This window comes from Girardinichthys multiradiatus, chromosome 15 (genome assembly GCF_021462225.1).
Source record: "Girardinichthys multiradiatus isolate DD_20200921_A chromosome 15, DD_fGirMul_XY1, whole genome shotgun sequence".
In the NCBI taxonomy this organism is placed as follows: Eukaryota; Metazoa; Chordata; class Actinopteri; order Cyprinodontiformes; family Goodeidae; genus Girardinichthys; species Girardinichthys multiradiatus.
The window spans coordinates 12,273,206-12,294,005 of record NC_061808.1 but is presented as its reverse complement, the minus strand read 5'-3'; the positions used below and the strand labels follow the sequence as shown (position 1 = coordinate 12,294,005).

The 20,800-nt window shown below is 37.5% G+C and overlaps 1 protein-coding gene across 1 annotated transcript; it reads left to right on the top strand.

The window, feature by feature from the left end:
• The first annotated feature begins 9,170 nt into the window (after nucleotides 1-9,170).
• Nucleotides 9,171-18,098, top strand: slc35f6 (solute carrier family 35 member F6). Its single transcript, XM_047387198.1, has 6 exons — nucleotides 9,171-9,350; nucleotides 12,321-12,393; nucleotides 13,210-13,381; nucleotides 13,580-13,795; nucleotides 13,899-14,009; nucleotides 16,218-18,098. Exons 1-6 carry the CDS (start codon nucleotides 9,274-9,276, stop codon nucleotides 16,703-16,705), a joined length of 1,137 nt encoding a protein of 378 aa, XP_047243154.1. The 5' UTR covers nucleotides 9,171-9,273; the 3' UTR covers nucleotides 16,706-18,098.
• Nucleotides 18,099-20,800: the final 2,702 nt, after the last annotated feature.

Sequence of the window (20,800 nt, the reverse complement as noted above, 5' to 3'; positions counted from 1 at the left end):
AATGTTCAGGTACTTGCGTTGGAGGTTACGCTTCTGCCTTGGTTCAGGAGACGGAGGAGAACAGGTTTCCAGCTTAATACTTGGAAACAAACTCCAAACGAAATCCACCAAACATAGGTAATTTTGATTGTCCAGAAAACGTCTGGAAACGTAGCCAAAGTTCAACGAAGAGTGATCAGTAGGCTCAGGTTTCTGCCTGCGAAGCAACATAAACAACATCAGCTTAGGAGCAAAGAACAAAGCATAGCATAGAGGTGGCTAAGCTTGTTACCACGGAAGGCAAACACTCTGGCATCGAAGTGCTGGCAGCCTCCTGCTTAAATACTCCTCCCATACAATCAGCACATCAGTCGCACCTGTCACCCAGCACACCCGAGAAACTCCAGCCTGAAAACTGACAACAAAAGTGCAGACAAAAACACAAACACACACACTGAACCCAAAACCCCGACAGCTACCATTAATAGTTATCTGACTAGAAGGCTTCCCTGGCAGACAAACAGTTGTTTTATCTTGGCAGCCATTATGGATAGATGGTACCAGAGCAGAGGATTGTTCTTCACCTCCGTCAACATAAGACTATTTTGATCATCTATTAAATGAAGAAATACAGAGACATCAGGACAAACCATGAATTCTGGGGACTTGTGATCCATTTCTGCCCCGGCATCTTTATTTACATCGCTGAAAGTGGTGATGTCCTGTTTTAGAGCTTCAATTTGGTTAAGACTGTCTTGTAGATAATCCCTTACTTTAAAATGGCATCAGGATGAAAGCTTTCAAAAGTACGCAGAGCAACAAGTATTCTCAATTTAGATCGCTTAATAATGCTACAGTGTGAGAGGTGGCGAACAAGAAAATGTTCTAAATCTTATACTTTTTAATTTGGGACGTTAATGTGATATCCTAAAAGTAAGGATGAATGAGGATTTTTTCTGTCATTGTCAGAAAAATCCTTTCTAAAAATAAATGAGCCACCACTGATAGCCAGGGATGCAGTGGAGAAGCTGCATTACCACTATGGTGTTTTCCTCATTATCCCATTATTTCCCCATATCGTAAATCTGTAATTAGACTTAATGGCATAAAACTGTAAAAACAAAAAGAATGATTTAAACATTATTCTGCCTAGTTGGATTTGAGAAGTACATGTAGTGGCAAAAATCAACAATGTCCTTCTCAGTGGTTTTTCTTTTTCCAGTGGATTCCTGTAAAACCTCACACCTGGCTCGCCTCTGAGTTCAATAGGGTATCCAATAACTGAGCAATATCCAAGAGTTTTGTTGAAGCTAAAGTTGTTTAAAGGAAGGCAGAGAAGCGCTGCAGTGTTTTCCCTTCAGGTGGCTATTCCCAGTAGCTCTGAGGTCATGTGAAAACTGTATATAAACATGCAATGCATGTAACAGCTCTGCATCATAAGGAATCATAAACAACACATACATGATATATGTTAATGATGCTGTTGATGATGATTTTGCACAATATGCACTTAATTTCTTGACATTTTTGACCCATGTAAAAAGTGTCTTTATATTTCCCAACATAACAACAAACACTGTGTCAACAGCTTAAGTGTGTTGACCAACATTAGGTTCTTTGTGGCTTTGGTTGCAGTAAATGGTCTGGTCTGTCTATAGTAGGTTCTCTGAATTTAACTTTGTATTCCTAGCTTCACATGGTCTATAGGATGAGGGCATTCTCAACCAAATTAATGGTTTCGCTATTGTTTAAATCACCGTAAGATGCACACAGTTTTCTATACAATGTGATCAAAATTGCAAACATAATAAAACTTAAAGTAATGATCTGGTGCTGCTGTGTTTTTTTTTTTGTTGCTTTTTTTGTTATAAAACCTGAAGCTAGTGTTAAACAAAAATCCAAAACTAATCTCCAAGACTTTGGGCAGCTTCGTAAAAGGTAGCACAGTTAATTGTGTGCTAACTTCAATAAGAATAGATTCATCAAACATGCATAGTTATTGCGTGATAACAATTCAGCTAATTTTATGATGCTCTCAGCCACATGTGGGCAAAAGCTTCAGTGCCTAAATGTTGTCCAACACATGTTGCAAGCATACATTTTTAAACGTTATTCTGTTTAGGGGTTTGAAAAGTTGGAAGCTGTTACTTGTTAAGAGACAGAATATAAGTGGTAATGACAGAAAATTATTGTTTTCCTATTTAGCTAATCATTTTCCGCTTTCATGTGAACAATAGTAGAGATTAAGCAATATTTAATCTTTTCTTCTTTTATTAGAATGCCATTTGTAACATTTTGCTTTGGTTTTTAATTCAGCTAATAAAAACCTGTTTCCCCTGCTTTATAATTTCAAACCGAGTTCTTGATGAGGACATTGCATGCTCTGCAGTTAAAGTTATTTCGCCTTGAACACATTCAGTTCCCTGTACTGAAAGAATTTACAGGATCATACTGTATGTGTCTGTGTTAAAGCAACACTTACAGCTGTTTGCTGCTGTGATCTCTGGCATTGCTGTTACAACGGCTCCTGTTTACTGTTCATTCTTATAGGGGAGCTTAGTTTGAAAGGCCTTGAATTTTTTGCAGAGCATGGAGTGTTGATCTTTTCTTCCAGCTCTGCAGTCCAGGAAGATTAATTCAAACTTTGGACACACTTGTGGCAGCATTGATGTTTCAGACTCTTACAGTCACTCCCTGACTGAGTCCTCTCTTCTTAAAAAACAGACCTGTAGATCAGTGCAATGCTACCCATATCTGTTATGATTTTGGCACGTCTGCTCTACCCTGTCACCCTGGATGCAATCAGCAGACTAGATGCACCTGGTGGCTGCTGCAGTGCAGTGCAATCTATGGCATGCCAAGCACCTGTGTCTTCCCTGATATATACTGACTCTGACAAGCAGATGGTGCCAGATTTTTGAAAGCCATTGTGTGAGTAGATATCCAGCGTTCTTTCCTGTCTGATCATTGTTCTTGACCTTGCCTTGCCTTTTTGGATTTATGCCTCTGCCTGCTCCCTGTCGGACTGTTTGGATTTTGGTTGTCGACCTTGTTTCCTGCATCTGGTTTATGCCTCTGCCTGCCCCTTGCCTGACGTCTCTTGTTCCGATCGTTGACCCTGTTTCTGTCCTTGGATTATTGAGCCAGCCTAGCCCTCGGATTTTTCAGCCTGGAGTCACTTCTTACCTGTGCTGTGGAGATCACCGCCTGCCGCCCACTGAGGTTTCCCCTCTGGGTTTCAAGTTCCACTCAAGACAAAAGCAGTGATTCCTGGAAGCTGTGAGGAGTGTTACCTGTGTGACGTTTTCCTGTGGCTGAATAAACCTTTTAAACTTTCAGTACTGTGTCTGGCTGAATCCTGGGTCCGCCTTTTTCTGATTCATAGCAATATCAGACAAAAGTAATTTTCCTTACCAAATCCCCATCCCGACTCTCACTCTTCATAAAGTGCTGACTTTTCTTGATAGACCTTTCTTCTCTCCTCCAACAAGTTACTTGTCTTTACGTCCTTAATGCCTTTTCAGTTGGATGATTCTACACAACCTCTTAATCTGCAATGCAAATGGTTAATTAATTAGATTTTTCTCAATCAGCGTGGCTCCAGCTGTCTAGTGACCTTTATGAGAAAAGAAAATGGATTATGATATGATGCTAAAATATCAGTTCTTCAAAGGTACCTTATTAAATTAATGTGCAGTCACACTGTTTAATTAGGAGTCCAAGCCCACAGGGACGAGGAAATGCTACTAAACTGTAAATTACGGCATCAAAAACCTTGTATAGCATCCTTTGGATGGTTCTGGGTCAGATAAGCAAGGCCACATCCATTTTCAACTTAAATATTTTTGTCACATTGCAAAACATGAAAAAGAGTAAGATCTCATTGTGGAGTTTAAACCTGAATGGTCTAGACATTTGTACATCCTACCTAAGGGAAAAGTACAATAGAGTAGAGACGGGAGGATTTCCGAAATCTTAAACAGTTAGAAAGCTATGGGTGAACCGAGTTTCATTGCCAACTTGCTAAAACTTAAAAGGCCAAAACTCAGACATATTAATTTGAAGAAATTCATATCTCTAAACAGTCCAAAAGTATTCATACCTCTGCCAGATTTAGATTAAAATTTGTTTCATTCTGCTTTTGGATCGTTTGCAAAAATCATAGTGGGTTGAACCATCCACTATGTTTTTGTTGTCTTTGCTGCCACTTTCTATATGCTTCATCTAACCTCTTTAGTCTCCGACGCTCTTAACAAGTACTCTGCCTTAGAAAGATTAGGAATATTTGCAAATAGAGTTAAAACACTTAAAATTGCCCACAGATGCAAGTAATGTCACTGCTACTTCACTATGCAATCCACTGAGCTTTTGTTTTGAATTTTGATGTGAAAATGACAAATGACACCTCCCAAGATAAAGGGCTGCTCAGCAAACATCTTTCTTTATGATATAATTTCAGAAATCTTAACTCAATTATACTAAAGTACATTTAAGTCCATGACTCTTTACAGCATAACTATTAAAGTCCCTTTTGTTGTCTTCTAAATTATGAGCACCCATAAACTGTAAAAAAAAAAAAATGCACATGATATATTTTATGTAAGGCAGTGATAGGGTGTTTCATAGCTTCATCTTATTCCAGTTACAATATACAGTAATAACACACTTAAATAATGAAGCACTTATTTTACTAAAAATATTTTATTATATTGGCAATGTGAAGTCTGAATAAATTCTAAGTACATCAAAATGTACTTATAATGCTGTGGTCAAATTGTATAAAAGCACTTTAAGGAACCCTCTCCTGCCCTGTTTATCCCTCCTTCTTAGCAGGCTTTTAAAAGCTCAGCTTCCCACCACATCTCTACCATGTGTTTATGTCTTTCTCTGGAAAGCACACAAATGTAAATTGTGTCACAAATACCAGATCCCTTGAAGAACATTATTACCCCAGAGTATTTACACTAAGGTCACAATTGCACACACAGAAAAGCAAGGTATCCATATTTCTCAACAAAACCATACATGACTGGCTATTTAATTCTCCAGGAGCAAAATTATGAATCTTGGATCTTTTGGGCAGAATATCTATCTATCTATCTATCTATCTATCTATCTATCTATCTATCTATCTATCTATCTATCTATCTATCTATCTATCTATCTATCTATCTATCTATCTATCTATCTATCTATCTATCTATCTATCTATCTATCTATCTATCTATCTATCTATCTATCTATCTATCTATCTATCTATCTATCTATCTATCTATCTATCTATCTATCTATCTATCTATCTATCTATCTATCTATTTATCTATCTATCTATCTATCTATCTATCTATCTATCTATCTATCTATCTATCTATCTATCTATCTATCTATCTATCTATCTATCTATCTATCTATCTATCTATCTATCTATCTATCTATCTATCTATCTATCTATCTATCTATCTATCTATCTATCTATCTATCTATCTATCTATCTATCTATCTATCTATCTATCTATCTATCTATCTATCTATCTATCTATCTATCTATCTATCTATCTATCTATCTATCTATCTATCTATCTATCTATCTATCTATCTATCTATCTATCTATCTATTTATCTATCTATCTATCTATCTATCTATCTATCTATCTATCTATCTATCTATCTATCTATCTATCTATCTATCTATCTATCTATCTATCTATCTATCTATCTATCTATCTATCTATCTATCTATCTATCTATCTATCTATCTATCTATCTATCTATCTATCTATCTATCTAACTATCTAACTATCTATCTATCATGTTTGTATATATTTTTGTGAGATTTGTATAAACATCTTCCTTTTAAAAGACTTTTTCACATTAATTCACAACAGGCAGATTACAGCATAAATAAAAACCAGTTTTAGGTGGCCTAACAGTACAGGAAGGTAGAGTTTTCTCAGGATGTGTTTGCTTTTTCCACTCTGACCCTACCGTGTGACATTTCAGTGGCTTCAAATCAGACACTGTTTCACCCCTCTTACCCTTCTCAGGACCTTACGCCACCAAAGGCTGGTTGTCAATCAAACAAGTTCGTCCTGTTGAACATGAAACCGCAATGCTGCTGGGGACTCATGGATTTTGCATGACAGCTCCAGATGTTGTTGCCTATTTATATATATAATATAATGTTAATATGTGGCTCAAATTCACAACAAAGACATCTGAGAGACATGTGCAGAAAAGAAATAGATCTCAAGGAGAAACAGACTACATTCTGCTGTTCATCCCACTTCAATCTATATGAAATGCATTGAACTGAACTTTACCCCAGAAACCTCAACAACCATCTATTAGAGGAATTGTGGTTGCCTCCTTACCATCGCAGATGTTTATTTACGAGTAATCTTTTTCAATACACAAACCCAATTCAGGCAAAAAATATGTAGTTCTTAATGTTCAATTTATTCTGTTAGTTTTCTGTGGGGTTTTATTTTTTCAATACGAATTTATCTTAAAGGTAAAAACCTGTTAAAATTAAAGTTAAATTAATAAATAAAGTCTTTATTGGCAAACATTTGATAGTTGGGCCCAGATTTTGTTTTTTTACCAGATATGTTAACACAATTTTTATCTCAAGATTACATGTCAACGTGAAAAAGGCCTCAAGATTTTTAGTCAAGCTAGTAAAAGATATTGAAAATAATCAAGGATGTGTGAATCAAGAAACAGAATAAATAATGGGGTGGCCTCATTTTTCACACGAGCCTAGATTAAATCAGAACAGGAGAGTGTCACTTGACTGATACATTTTTAAAGAACAATACAGAAGCATTTTCTCTATGGAAAAGAAGTGACACTTTTTTTTTATCTGTTTCCACTGATACTGATACTGTACTGTTTCCTGAGTAGAGATGACTTACTTCTTGTTCTCATATGCTGTCTGTGAAATCACAAATAGTCCTTTTTAGCACCCTCTAATACCAGAGGCATGAAGGCTGAAAATATCTCCGGAGCAACGTCAGTGTTATTGTGTGTGAAATACCAGAGATTGGATTCAAAACGGGCAGGTCAAGCATACAGGCAAAGTTTGATTTTTAAGATGTTATTTCTTCACATTTTGTCTGGGATTTTGTATTACTACTTATTTACTAAATTACTTCAAACTTTCTTGAATGATAACATGTCTGTTGTGTGTTTCAGGAAGTCACAGACTGGCCTCATAACACACCACATCCAGATGGAAAGTAGAATTTGTGTTCTAATTTTAAACCACATGAGGCCACTCAGGGGAAGAATGTACTGTGGTCCCACTTTCAGACATGATGGGTCTTGAGTCTGTGGCTCCACCTGCTGCCCGTTCACCATTATTTTCATTTCTGCTATTAAAGCTCTGCACTGTTCTCTCAGTGCAAAGATTATATAGTTTTATGGAATAGAAATTCCAAAAATGTTTAAAACCTAGTTTTATAGCATCAGCCATTAAAGTACCAGTGTCTGTGTATATATATATATATATATATATATATATATATATATATATAATATATATATTATATATATATATATATATTCTTTTTTAATCTGCTTTGAAGAATGATGCCCAATAGCCAACCGCACAGTTTCTGCAAAAATGAAGTGAATAGAATATGAAACACGTCTGTAAAATGTGTAGATTTCTAGATTTTCAAAGCTGTGTTTTTTTTTTTTACATTGTAAATATTTGACAACAGTTTGTAAATTCATAAAGAAATGAGACAATGTTTTATATTCGCTAATTTTAGCCCCTGTTTACAGTTTAAACTATACATATAGGTGTTAATGATCAGTCCTGATCCAAAGACCGGGTTGTGATGGCCTCAGGGCTTTACCTGGAACGTGTCATTCCTAATAAATGACAAAGAAACATAACTACACCAGAAATAGGGGCATATAATACATCTGAAAGTAAAAGATGGAAAATATCAACAATAAGGACAAAAACAAATGTGTCACTTTAGCATAATAACAATCACCTCCACTATTTATTTATTGTACCTAAGTTACCTTTAGTCTAGTTTTATTACTTGTTTTGCACATTTACTTTGTTCTTCTTTGATTGCACGTTTCCTAACTATCTGCACCCTAATTGTGTGTTACTAAAAGCTGCTGTAACAAGTGAATTTTTCCATTGTGAGGTCAATTAAGTCTGTCTTATCTTAATAAATTAGAAGTTCAAGCGAGATTATAACCACTAACCTCAATATATTTTCTTGGGATTTTATATTATTGGTCAACACAAAGTAGTTTTTTATTGTAATATAAGCAGGAAATGATAAGTGGCTCACTAGCAGGGTTAGGTCATGACACAATATCTCAAGCTTTGAACGTCTCACAGAACATTGTTCAGTCCATCATTTGGAAATGAAAAGACTATGATACAACTGCAAAACAACCAATACACAAAAGTACACCTAAACTGACAGTCTGGGCAATGAGAACATTGTGTAAAGTTGCCATAATAACTTTGGAGGAGCTATGGCGATCCACAGCTCAGGGGCTAGACTCAGCAGACAGGGCAACTATAGTCGTACACTCCTCACATCGGGCTTCCATGCAAGAGTGGTAAAAAGGAAGCTGTTTTTGAAAGAATCGCAATAAAAAGTATGATTTGTTGTGTGCCAACAAACCATGTAAGGTGCACAGCAACCATGTGAAAGAAGGTGCTCTGGCAAACTGGCAAAACCTTTGTCCTCTAGATATGCAAAACAGGTAAAGACATGACCCATAAAGATTAACTGCAGCAAAAGGTGGTTGAACAAAGTATTTTGTTGAGAGATGAAAAGAGCTGGCAAAGTTTTCAAACTTTGATTTGTGCAAAAATAAGAAAATTAAGATAAAACAATTTTCTTTCAACTACACAATTATGAGGATCACATGGAATCCCAATAAAATACGTTGAAGTTTGTGGCTGTTATGGGACAAAATGTGAAACAGTAATAGGGGTATGAATACTTGCAGAATACAACAGAGCAAGTTTTGTCCAGTCATTTTTCAAAATGTAGTTAAATCTAAAAACATAAATATGGGTCCACCTGCTTAGTAATTAATAATCAGTTGTCATTTTCAGACATCAGTGACTGTTTTCCGTCATTTTCGGGCGTCCATGAAGGCAGCACGCCGTTAGGTCAGCTGACTCTGAGCTGTCATGTGGTGTTCAGAGACAGCGGAAAGAACGCGGAAAGCGCATGAATAAACAACCCGGTCTCCCTTATTGAGGGTACACTGCTCCGTGGTTGTAGTTTTACAGTTTTATTTTCCAGCATGGCTTGGACAAAATATCAGCTGTTCCTGGCTGGAATGATGCTCACAACTGGCTCCATCAACACTTTATCCGCCAAGTGAGTGGATTTAATTATGCTTTTCTGCCGTATCTGTTTGTAGTTATAGTTAGTTACTGCATACTGGAGCTAGCACGTACATAAAATCAGGTTACAACAAATGTATTTATTTTATATATACGAGAATTAGTGGTTATTACGTGTTTCTTACATAACGTCGGGTTTCATTTTTTAACAACACAGATGTAGCTAGCCGATAAGGTTAGCTAATGAATTACGACACAAAATAATGAAATACTTTATCCAGCTGTCAAGCTTTATAACAAAATATGTCATTGTTTATCAGTTACTGTGAAGCTTGTGTGAGAAGCATCATCAGTCCATGAAATAATGGTGAAGATGTTCCTGCTGATGACAAGCTTTTGACAGGAAACGACTGCTTGCTAGAAACAAACGACCTAGTTTTTTGTTTAGCATCAAATCAAGATGAGCAGTGATCAGCTGTTATATGTGTGATTTTTGGTGCCATTTTCAAAATGTGGCTGCTCAACTTGGTTAAATGTCTCCGTCCTCTCAGATTTTGTAATGAATAGCTTTGTTTTGCCAACTATGGTGCTCACAGTTCAACTCATGACTGTCATTTGGTCATAAAATCCTTATAATCAAGCAGAATATACGGTGATAAAACAAACTGTTAGAATGTACATTTATATTTTCTATTGGGGTAAACTTTAATCCTTAATCCTAAGAGATGCTTTCATTTATTAAGGAAAACAGCTATTTTAAAAGCCATTAGAACCACCGTAGGAGCCTCACATTTGCCCCAAAAACACGTTGATGATCAACAAGACTTTTGGGGAAAATATTCTATGGACTGATGAGATAAAATATAAACTTTTTGGAAGACGTGCCATTACATCTGGGGACAAACTAACACAGTATTTCAGAAAAAGAACATCTTACCTGCAGTCACACATGGTGGAGGTAGTGTGATGGTCTAGGGTGGAGTTTGCTGCTTTATAACCTGGAAAACGTCCTATAAGTGATCTAATCAGAAACCAAAACCACAAATGGAGGATTTACAGCAGAACACTCTATTGGGCTCTTCTTGGCAGAATAATCATGGCAAACAATAATTTCACAGTTTCCTTCCCAAAATTTTATTAGTCACCCACATGTAAACTAACAAAAATAAAATATTTGTGATTAAAGAATAAAACTTTACCAAAATAGTTAAACTTTTGAAATCTACTTAAATAAGGTGACATTTAACTCCTTTTCCTGACAACCATCATTAAGATTTGAGGCCTCAGAGTTAAGAAGCTCTGGTTGTTAGCTGGCTTGACATCAGTATTAGCGCTGTTGCTAAACTACGGTAGTTAAAACAAAATTCTTCCTCTAAAACACAAGTTTCTCAACCACAAAATTACAGATCTTAACTTTGGCTAACTTGACATAATAATTCATAATACAACCTACATATCAGCTGTTCTCTCCTGGACACCACACCAGATACATATGAGTAACATGTAGCATGATAATCCTGCTGCTGCAACGTAGGAGTTACAGTCAACAAATCATTTTAAACTAATTCTAACTGTGAAACTTTTTATGTGTTCCCAGGAAATTATTAACGTTTATCTTAATTATCAGGAACGATACAATGTATGAATGAACAGTGGGGCCATCTGTGGCACACGACCCCCAAAGACTGCTTTAAATTATGTGTGATACAATAACAGATCAGGTAATGATGCAGGTCTGATGCTGACATTTTGTGCTAAAAGAACATGAAGCGTTTACAGGGGTGAAATGATAAGTTTCAATTTATTCAAACAAACTAAACCATATTCCACTTTTATTTGTTTAATGCCCTCATTTCTCGTTCTTAGTTGATCATTCAGTTGCGACATTAACTTTAAACTGTTTAAACTGTGGTGAAAATAACATTTTAGATTTCAGATTGTTTGTTTCGGAAGCAGGACTGAAATGTGATTTGATCTTTACAAAAAAAGAACGTATGAAATAAAACCCATTTGACCTTAAACTAAAAACTGAGACAAAAGAAGAAAGTCTGACTGGAACAGGTCAGTTGCAGTTTGACTTTATGTGACAGAGACATGTGTTTCTCAGACCGGAATGTATTTCATGTCTTTGAAAGATCAGATTTTCTTGAGCAGCACGGCTGAAACATACATGAACTTACGGAACGTCTACTTGCAATGAAGTACACATGATCTACAATACTATTTATAAATACTAAATACCCCCTTCTTGTAAGCATATAATAATTATACACGTTAGTGAAACTCAAAGTTTGGCTCTTTCAACTTCTCCATTATTTTGTGATGTCAGCGTTATCCTTCCTGTCACTCACTTCCATTTCCCCGTGTTGGGTTTTTATCATCTAAGAAAACGTACATCTGCTCTAAATCACAGTGTTTTTAGCTCTGATGTGATAGACTCAACATGCTCTGTCATGTTGCTCAGGGAGGGACTCTGCTACTTACAGGTAAAGTTTCACTACAGTCACATGATAGCTTACCTGTCACAGAGCCACTGCCCTGCAGCAGTGATAGCAGCTCGATTGTTCTGCCGCTGCTTGCATTTTGTTTTATGTGCTGCGGAAAGATATTTAAAAGCAAAGTGCCACAGTAAAAATGACGATTATAGTAGATTTTGATCTGTGTCTTGGACCTCTTCAGGTTCCACTGTGAAATGATGAGCTCAAGAGTTTAAAAAATGTCAAGGAAGCATTTGAATCATGACTGACATCTGAGGACAGGACCTTCACATGGCAGTCATGCTTCCTCTGACTAGACAAAGGCTTTATGCGGACATAAGCACTCATTAACCGCACAAGTGAAATGCAACGTCATCACTATTCTGTCTGACTATGCAGTCTATATGACTTGCTGTCATGCAATTGAGCATTAATGCTTATGGCAGAAATTATTTAATGTATTTTAATATGGGTTGCTCATATATGGTATAAGTAATTAAGTCTGCATGATGTGTTTTCTCTGACAGATGGGCTGACTTGTTCTCAGCAAATGGCTGCCATGGTGACCCTGAACACACCTTCTCCCATCCATTTGTACAGGTATATTAATGCACTTTAGGTTTAAAGCACAGACAATTGAAAATCCTTCTTCTCTTGTTCTTTGTTTATACAAATGGACACGTATTAAGTGATAAAATGTGTCAAATAGAAAAAGGTCTATTTGATGTATTTCTAACCTTTTAAATACTCAAGCAGTTCCCCGTTTAAAGTATTCGTGAAGGATTGCATAATTCCTGCTCATCGCTTGCAAAACTGTACCATGGGCCATGCAGATTATCTTTCTGCATTTAAGACTCAGAGTTTTACCAAGAAATAAAATTATTTTTCTCCTTTTGCAGTGATGTTCACACTCAAAGAGAGACTGTATTGGCTGCTGCAACTTCTTAAAGCACTTATTTTGTGAGGAAGGAGAACAACTTCTTCTGTTAGGTGTTTCCTCATAGGAACAACTGGATCCCCATAGAAATATGTTATGAGCCAAAGCAAGAAGTCAGCAGAAGCAAGACTAAAGTTTGAAACATTATTGTAGCTGTATCTGTAGAAATAAATAAAATGGATTGGAACATCCTTTTTTAATAATTTAACTTATTAAACATATATTAAAAATAACAGGGATAACATATCTTTGCAACACTTGTGTGTCACAGAATTTTGAGTAACTACCTATTCCAACAAACTTTGTGATTTCTACCATGTCTTCATCTTTACAGATTATTATATTCTGTACGTCTTTTGATGGCTGATAAAATGAGGAGATGGATGATGTTTTTTAGTTGTGCTGTCCTAAAAACCATGTGGTGAAATAAACCATAGGTGTAACTGGGTAAATCTATCTCTCTGTCTTTCTCTTGGCAGGCAGTGGGAATGTTTCTGGGCGAGTTCAGCTGTCTCGCAGTTTTCTACATCTTGCTGTTCCATGACAGACGCAGCCCAGAACCGAGAATGAACCCCGGCCAGAAATTCAACCCTCTACTCTTCTTCCCTCCTGCAATGTGTGACATGACAGCCACCTCCATCATGTATGTTGGTAAGTTCAGCTGTAAGACCTGTGTGGCTAGTATGGTTTGTTTGCTGTTTCAGTTAAGAAAAATTATTGGCCAATCTGCAGTTTTAATTAGGCGTTAAGAATAATGCAAATATTTGTCATCCATTTCTGTTTCATTACTAGAAACTTTTTGCAGTGTGTGCCCGCATTCATTAAAAAACTCTCCTTTTTTTCTTTCAGCTCTCAACATGACGAGCGCCTCCAGCTTCCAGATGCTTCGCGGAGCCGTCATCATCTTCACAGGTCTTCTATCTGTGGCTTTTTTGGGCCGTCGGCTTGCACCCAGTCAGTGGATTGGCATCTTCATCACCATCCTCGGCCTGGTGGTAGTGGGACTCGCCGACTTTGTCAGCGGCCACAGAGATGACTCCCACAAACTCAGTGATGTCATCACCGGTAAAACATTGTAGTATTTTCCAAACAATAATGAATCCTGACATAAAGATAAAGTCTTTAATTAGCTGTAAAATAAAGATGAAGACTACCTTCTGCTCGGCAGGTGATCTCCTGATCATCATGGCTCAGATCATTGTTTCGGTGCAAATGGTGCTGGAGGAAAAGTTTGTCTACAAGCATGACGTGCATCCTCTTCGAGCAGTTGGAACTGAAGGTAAATGAGTTAATCAGTAAGCTACAATATGGGAAATTAGCTCATACTGATATATATTAGGCACTTAAAAGAGTCATGTTGTAATCACAAAAATAATCGATGGGGATGGCTGACCACGCATCTGTCAAACACAAAGAACCGCAGTCTTTGTATGTAATTAAATCAATTTAGCAGAAACAAATTGTGATAAAGGCTCTGACAGGCACAGGCATGAATTAGATGAGAGAAAAAGGTTTCATCTTCAGTCAGACATCAGCTCTTAGACGCCCAGGTGTCTTACAAGGATACAATACAGTCTTCTCACAAAAGAACGAAGAAAGATTAAAATACCTTTCACTGAGATTTGTTCTCACCACATATACAGATTTATAATAATAAAAGGAAGCTAAATAGACATAAGGCTCTTCATTCAATAAATCATTTGTTTACCCTGACTGTAATTTATGTACGAACCAAAGTTAAATAAAGCAATTTGACTTCATTCACTTTGTAGTTGTTGTTGTACAGATTTCAGGGTATATGTGTTGTTTACGGCTCTCATGACCTCCCTAGACTGATTCGGGTATCTCCACCTGCAACGGGAGGACAGCGAACGCAACACTAAGCGATAGTGAAAGATAATGTTCACCCTGCAACTGGAGTTCAAATGCATGATAAAGGTGTTCTGTAACTGCTGGAAAATGTAAACAAGCAGATTATCAGAAGACAAACTGTGTTCCTGCTACAGAACAAACAAATCCATTAGTGCTGCTTTAACATTTTTTTTTTTTTTGTCGGAAGCAGGAGAATTACAATGACCTTTGAGGTGTCAGCAGGTGCTTACTGAATTGACCAGCTACATAAGAAGCCCTCAAAAAAGCTCAATCAATACCTAAGATAATTTGTCAGAGGAGGTTATCAGAATACCAACCATTACCTCTTTGACTGTTGTGGAGAAAGAAGTCTGCAGACTGTCACTGGGGTCATGGGTCATGGCTGCTTAGATGTGAAGGACTCAAAAATATCTGCTTTTCTGTTTTCCACACTGACTTGTAAAAGTATTCAGCTCATTTAATTTTCCTCATTTTTTATCACATTAGAAGCAGAAACTTTAGTGTTTTTTATTAAAATTTTAGAATTGCATTATTCTGAAGTGGAAGGAAAAACATACACAGCTTTTATATTTTTTACAAATAAAAATCAGTCCTTCTATTTGGATAATACCTACTGCAACCAGCTGCCTCCAGAAGTCCCCTAATTAGTGAATAAACTTCACCTATGTGTGATTTAAAGATATATAGATACAGCTGGTCCATGAGCTCAGAGGTTTGTCGGAGAACAAACATCATCATGAAGACCAACAAACGCACCAGACAGATCAAGGACAAAGAATGTGTCAACAGGGTTATTGTGCAATGGAAGCATGTCAAAAAACAAAGTCATTATAGAAAGAAAGCCATAATAAGTACCACTTTCAGTTTACCACAAGCCATGTGGGGGACACAGCAAACATGTAGAACAAGTCGTTCTGGTCAGATGAGACCAAAACTGATCTTTTTGGCCGACAAGCAAAACGCTCTCTGTTGCAGAAAACTAAGACAACATCCTAATGGTGAATATTGGTGGTGGCAGCATCATGGTGTGAGAATGCTATTCTGTGGCAGTGACAGAGAAGCTGATCAGAGTTGATAGATGGAGGTAAATACAGGAAGAAAACCTGTTAGATGCTAAAAAAGACTTGAGCCTGGGGAGGAGGTTTTCCTTCCAGCGGGTTCTAGCATTGACTCAGGGGGGCTAAAGGCATGCCAGCCTTTTTACTTTTTCTGAGTAAAAGATGTTGCACTAGATTTGATTTAGGGGTGAGAGGCTGAATACAAATGCACCTCGCAGATGTTTATTTATAAACAAATGTGGAAAATCATGTATTATTTTCCTTCGATTTCACAAATATCCTCTATATGTTTAACTGCCACATGAATTCCCTGTAGAATAGAACAAACTTTGCAGCTGTAACATGATAAAGTGATAAAAATGTTCATGGGGTAGGAATACATTCCTTACAACTCAAGTCTCAGAAACGTTTGTTTTTTAGTTTAAATTTAGGTTTAAAGACAACTTTCATTATTGTTTAAGTTAAATAAAACGTTTAAGGTTTTTTATTTTAAATAATTGTGATATATTTCACTTAATAAACAGTGGATCAAATTAGTTTGTGTTTTCTGTTTCCAGGTTTATTTGGTTTTGTTGTCCTGTCACTGCTGCTCATCCCCATGTACTTCATCCACACCGGGAACTTCAGCGACAATCCTCGGCAGGTCCTGGAGGACGCGCTGGATGCTTTCTGTCAGATTGGACATAAGCCCCTCATCCTCTTGGCTCTCCTGGGCAACACGGTCAGTATCGCCTTCTTCAATTTCGCCGGGATCAGCGTCACCAAAGAGATAAGCGCCACCACCCGAATGGTCCTGGACAGCCTCCGTACGCTGGTCATCTGGGTGGTGAGCCTGGCGCTGGGTTGGGAGCAGTTTCACGGCCTCCAGGTTCTGGGATTTTTGGTCCTGCTGACAGGCACGGCGCTCTACAACGGACTGCACCGGCCCGTGTTGGCCAGGATACCGTGGTGTGCCACCAGGATGAACCTAGAGGAGGATAGCAGTGATGCGGAAAGAGAGAGACTGCTGAATAATGGAAGGGTGCAGGCCAGTGAAGACACATAAAATATGCTGAAGCACAAACAGTACCACAGAAATTGCAGCTTTTATAAATGCTGTCAGAGGTTTTTACACATTTTCTGTTCTTACCTCAGGTTTTAACTGATCTCATAAAATGCTGTAAAAGTGATAGTTTAACATTTTGGGGAAAAATCACTTATTTCCGTTCTTGCGGAGAACTAAATAAGTCTACTGACAACATTTTTATACAGACGAATAAATTTGACTACATTTATTCAATTTGGAAAAAATCCCACATTGTCCCAGTCACCACTGGCACATCTGTCAGTACTCCTGCTATCTATAATTTTTACAATCCCCTTTTGATCATAGAATAGCACTTGAGTATCATATTGTCATCTGGCATAGCATGCTAAGAGATTCTTTGTAGCGTGTATTTTTACAATTAGAAGAAAGCTTATCAGTTTGTGCCATTATTTGTTGCCCACACTTGAAAGTAATGTCAGTCTTGTCTTTAAACCTTCTGCAAGGCAAAGAATTTGTTCTTATCCCAAAATGTCCGACAATTACAAGCTAGAAATGAAAGAGAGCCTGAAAAGCTATTATACCGTGAAGCTGTTTTAAAGGGAGTGTTTCTGTGTAAGTGGGACTTTTTGTTTCTAAGGCATTCTGAAAAAAACCAAAACAAATATTTTATGTACTTGTTTTTGATTATTGGGCTTTTTTTTTTATATATATTTTTTCTGGAGCACTAGAGGCCTTTATTTTTTCCAACGGTAGGTAGACAGGAAAGAGGGCAAAGAGTGGGGGAGACATTCGGCAAAGGTCACCGGGTCCGGGAATCGAACCCGGGACAGCCGCATCAAGGACTATAGCCTCTGCACATGGTGGCACGCTGAAAATTACCGAAATCACTTCGTTTTCTGTACACTATATTTTTCCAGAAACGGACCACCTTGTATCCAATTGATTTACAAATTTTAATTATTTGGAGGCAAGATCTAAGTCCGTAATCAGTAAATTTTGTTCATTGTGCCAAGTTTTCTACTTGTATGTGAGTACTCAATATGCCTTCTTTTAGATAGCACTACAGTTATTTTAGAAAAGTATTTTCCCCAGTTGGGAGGTTTCCTTTAATTAGTGAAGTGGAAATGATTGAAAACTCCGACATGCTTTGTTTTTCAAAACTCCAGAAGTCCTCCTCTGTTATTGGAAATGAAGAATGAAAAAGGGAACTTTTAAGAATTTATTCAAATGTTAAAATGTCTTTTTTTTTTCTAAGGCATGTACAGAAAATGGCAGATTTTATAGAATAAAACACTTACACAAAAATCCCATTTGCATTTCAAGTTGTCATTTTAAAATGACTGCATTGTAATTTCCTTTTAGCTGTAAAGTATGGATGTTGATTATTAATAAAAATGAATCTCAAAACAGGTCCAGTTTTGATGTTTGTTTCGTCTCTATATCATGTTAATAAAGTCAGTCAGTCAGTAATTTTCTACCGCTTCTTCCATAGTGGGTCGCTGGGAAACTGGTGCCTATCTCCAGCAGTCTATGGGCGGGAGGCGGGGTACACCCTGGAAAGGTCACAAGTCCATCGCAGGGCAACACAGACACACACAGGAACCACCATGCACACACTCATTAACACCTAAGGGCAATTTAAAGAGACCAATTAACCTAACAGTTATGTTTTTTGGCTGTGGGAAGAAGCCGGAGTACCCGGAGAGAAACCACACATGCACGGGGAGAACATGCCAACTCTATGAAGGAAGACCCCCGGCCTGGAGTCGACCTTCTTGCAGCAAGGCAACAGTGCTACCAACTGTGCCACTGTGCAACCCTAATAAATACAGTGCTTTGCAAAAAATAGTTTGTTCAGTAGACAAAACTTTATTAATCCAAAAGGGCAATTATTTTCTGCAATTATGCCTATTCATTACAGGACATGATATAAATACTAAAATAACATACGCTCAATCACTCAACATCAGTAACAATCAGTATGCCAGAAACACAGGGTCCAAAAATGAGCTTTGCTTATTGAAAAAGAAGAATGACGAAATTACAAAGTGCTGCTCTCTTCCTGTTTTACAAGACGGTATAATACCACCACTCAGACAGCAAACAACAATTTTAGCTATCTGGGTTAATCTTTCCTCCCACTAAGAACTCAGGTCTTCCTGTTGCGCTTCGATAATCAAACTTAACACTGCCCTCCAAATGTTTTATCTTCTAACATTTTATCATCTTAAAACCACAGACTTCAATGTACCTTTGAGGGATTTCATGTGGTAGACCAATGCGAAGCAGTGGATGATTGTGCAATATAAGAGAATGGTAACTCTGAAAGACCTGCGGTGATCCACAGCTTATTTGGGAGATGGTGCTTTGATCAGATTAATATGGGGGATGCTTTTTTTCAGCAAGCTGTCAGAGTCATTTAAAAGATGGATGAAGCTAAATACAGAGGACAATAACCCCGAACATACAGCCAGAGATGGTTTTGATCAAAGTATATTCATGTGTTAGAATGGCCCTATTATAGTCCGGTGAACAATGTGTGGCCCGACAGGTAAACTGATGCTCACAGACACTCTACCCAGTCTGACTGACCTTGAGCTTTTAAGCAAAGAAGGGCAAATCTCCCTATTTTCCTATCTAGTTGTGCAAAGCTTATGGAGTCAAACCCGAAAGACTTTCAGCTTTTTTTGTAGCAACAGGTGGTCCTTCAAAGTTTCAACTCAAGGAGGGTAAATACAAATGCATGGCACTCTTCTCAAATTGTTATTTGAAACAAAATTAAAAACCATGTATCCTTTTCTTTCCATTTCACAATTATGACCTATTTCCATCTATCCTATATTATCCTAATAAAATACATTTAAGTTTATGAGTATAATGACACAAAATGATAATAGTTAAAACTGGTTAAAATGTTTGTGACAGAAGCTGCAGAATAGTAAAAACAATGTGACACCAGGGTCTAATTTGACCAGCAGCTGTCACCTTTAGTCACTCCTTTAAGCCAAACACGGCCTAAAGATCCTTTTCATGCTTTAATCAAAGGTTAAAAGCAGAGTTCCCCAGAGAACTGTACATAAAACCATGTTGAATTTAATTGAGCAATACAAAAGAACATGTGTAAAGTGACCCATACATAATGATTTGTTTTAATACTCTTTGCATCCAGACATTGGGAATAGAAGTTTAGGGAGCTCCAACTCAAAATCCCACAAAGCCTGTTTTCATCTGTTAAGCATGTTTTTGTACTTTATACATTTAGATATGCTGACTTTCCACAAATTATTGGACTCTCAGCTGATTCTAGCATTCAAAGAGGCTTCATGAACAGATGTAACTGGACAGATACAGAAATTTTCATATGATGATACATTTTTCACTGCTATGTTTGGTTGATCTTTGAACGTGTGAGAAAGAAAAGCACCGGTCTGTAAACACACAGCTGTGCAGTTTATTGGGAACACCTGCAGTTGTCCACATGAATCAATTCAAACTGGTTTGTCTGAGTTCACTGGAGCTCAAAAAACTCCACTTCTATCTGATTGTGAGCGCCTCTTGCAAGTGGTAGAACAGGAATGAGGCGCAGAAAAATCTGCCACAGAAAATTCTGGTGGCTTAGTACCAAGCCAACAAGACGAGATGCTGTTTGCACAGCAGATTAAAATTCTACCAATGAATGTCAGTCATTTATTCATAAACAGTAGATTTAGACATGGGCGGTTTCTTTAAAAGTGCTACCCAACACTCCTTTTTATCCATGCGAAAATATTTTTAACATTTGCTTTCATTGAAATGCATGAATAAATGTTTTTCTCACAAATTCTGTACTTGTTCTGAATCAAGTTGAAGCAGACTGATTAATTGGCTTGTTATTGCCTATGTACACATGGTGACATTCCTTTAAGTTGGGTTTCTTTCACTGAACTGGGGTGGGGGCAACCATGGTGATGGTGGTAGGGGTTTCTCCTGTAACTGGTGGGTTGCCGGTTCGAGACCCTGCTCCATCTGTCTCAGTCGTTGTGTCCTTGGGCAACACTTCACGCACCTTGCCTGCTGATGGTGGTCAGAGGGCTTGGTGGCGCCAATTGTATGGCAGCCTCACTTCTGTCAGTC

What these genes read in the sequence shown, in the direction of transcription:
- slc35f6 (XM_047387198.1), top strand. Translation starts at nt 9,274, where the DNA reads ATGGCTTGGACAAAATATCAGCTGTTCCTGGCTGGAATGATGCTCACA. An exon ending in TCTCCCATCCATTTGTACAG is followed by an intron (nt 12,394 to 13,209) that starts GTATATTAATGC and finishes TTCTCTTGGCAG; the next exon opens with GCAGTGGGAATGTTTCTGGG. An exon ending in CACCTCCATCATGTATGTTG is followed by an intron (nt 13,382 to 13,579) that starts GTAAGTTCAGCT and finishes TTTTTCTTTCAG; the next exon opens with CTCTCAACATGACGAGCGCC.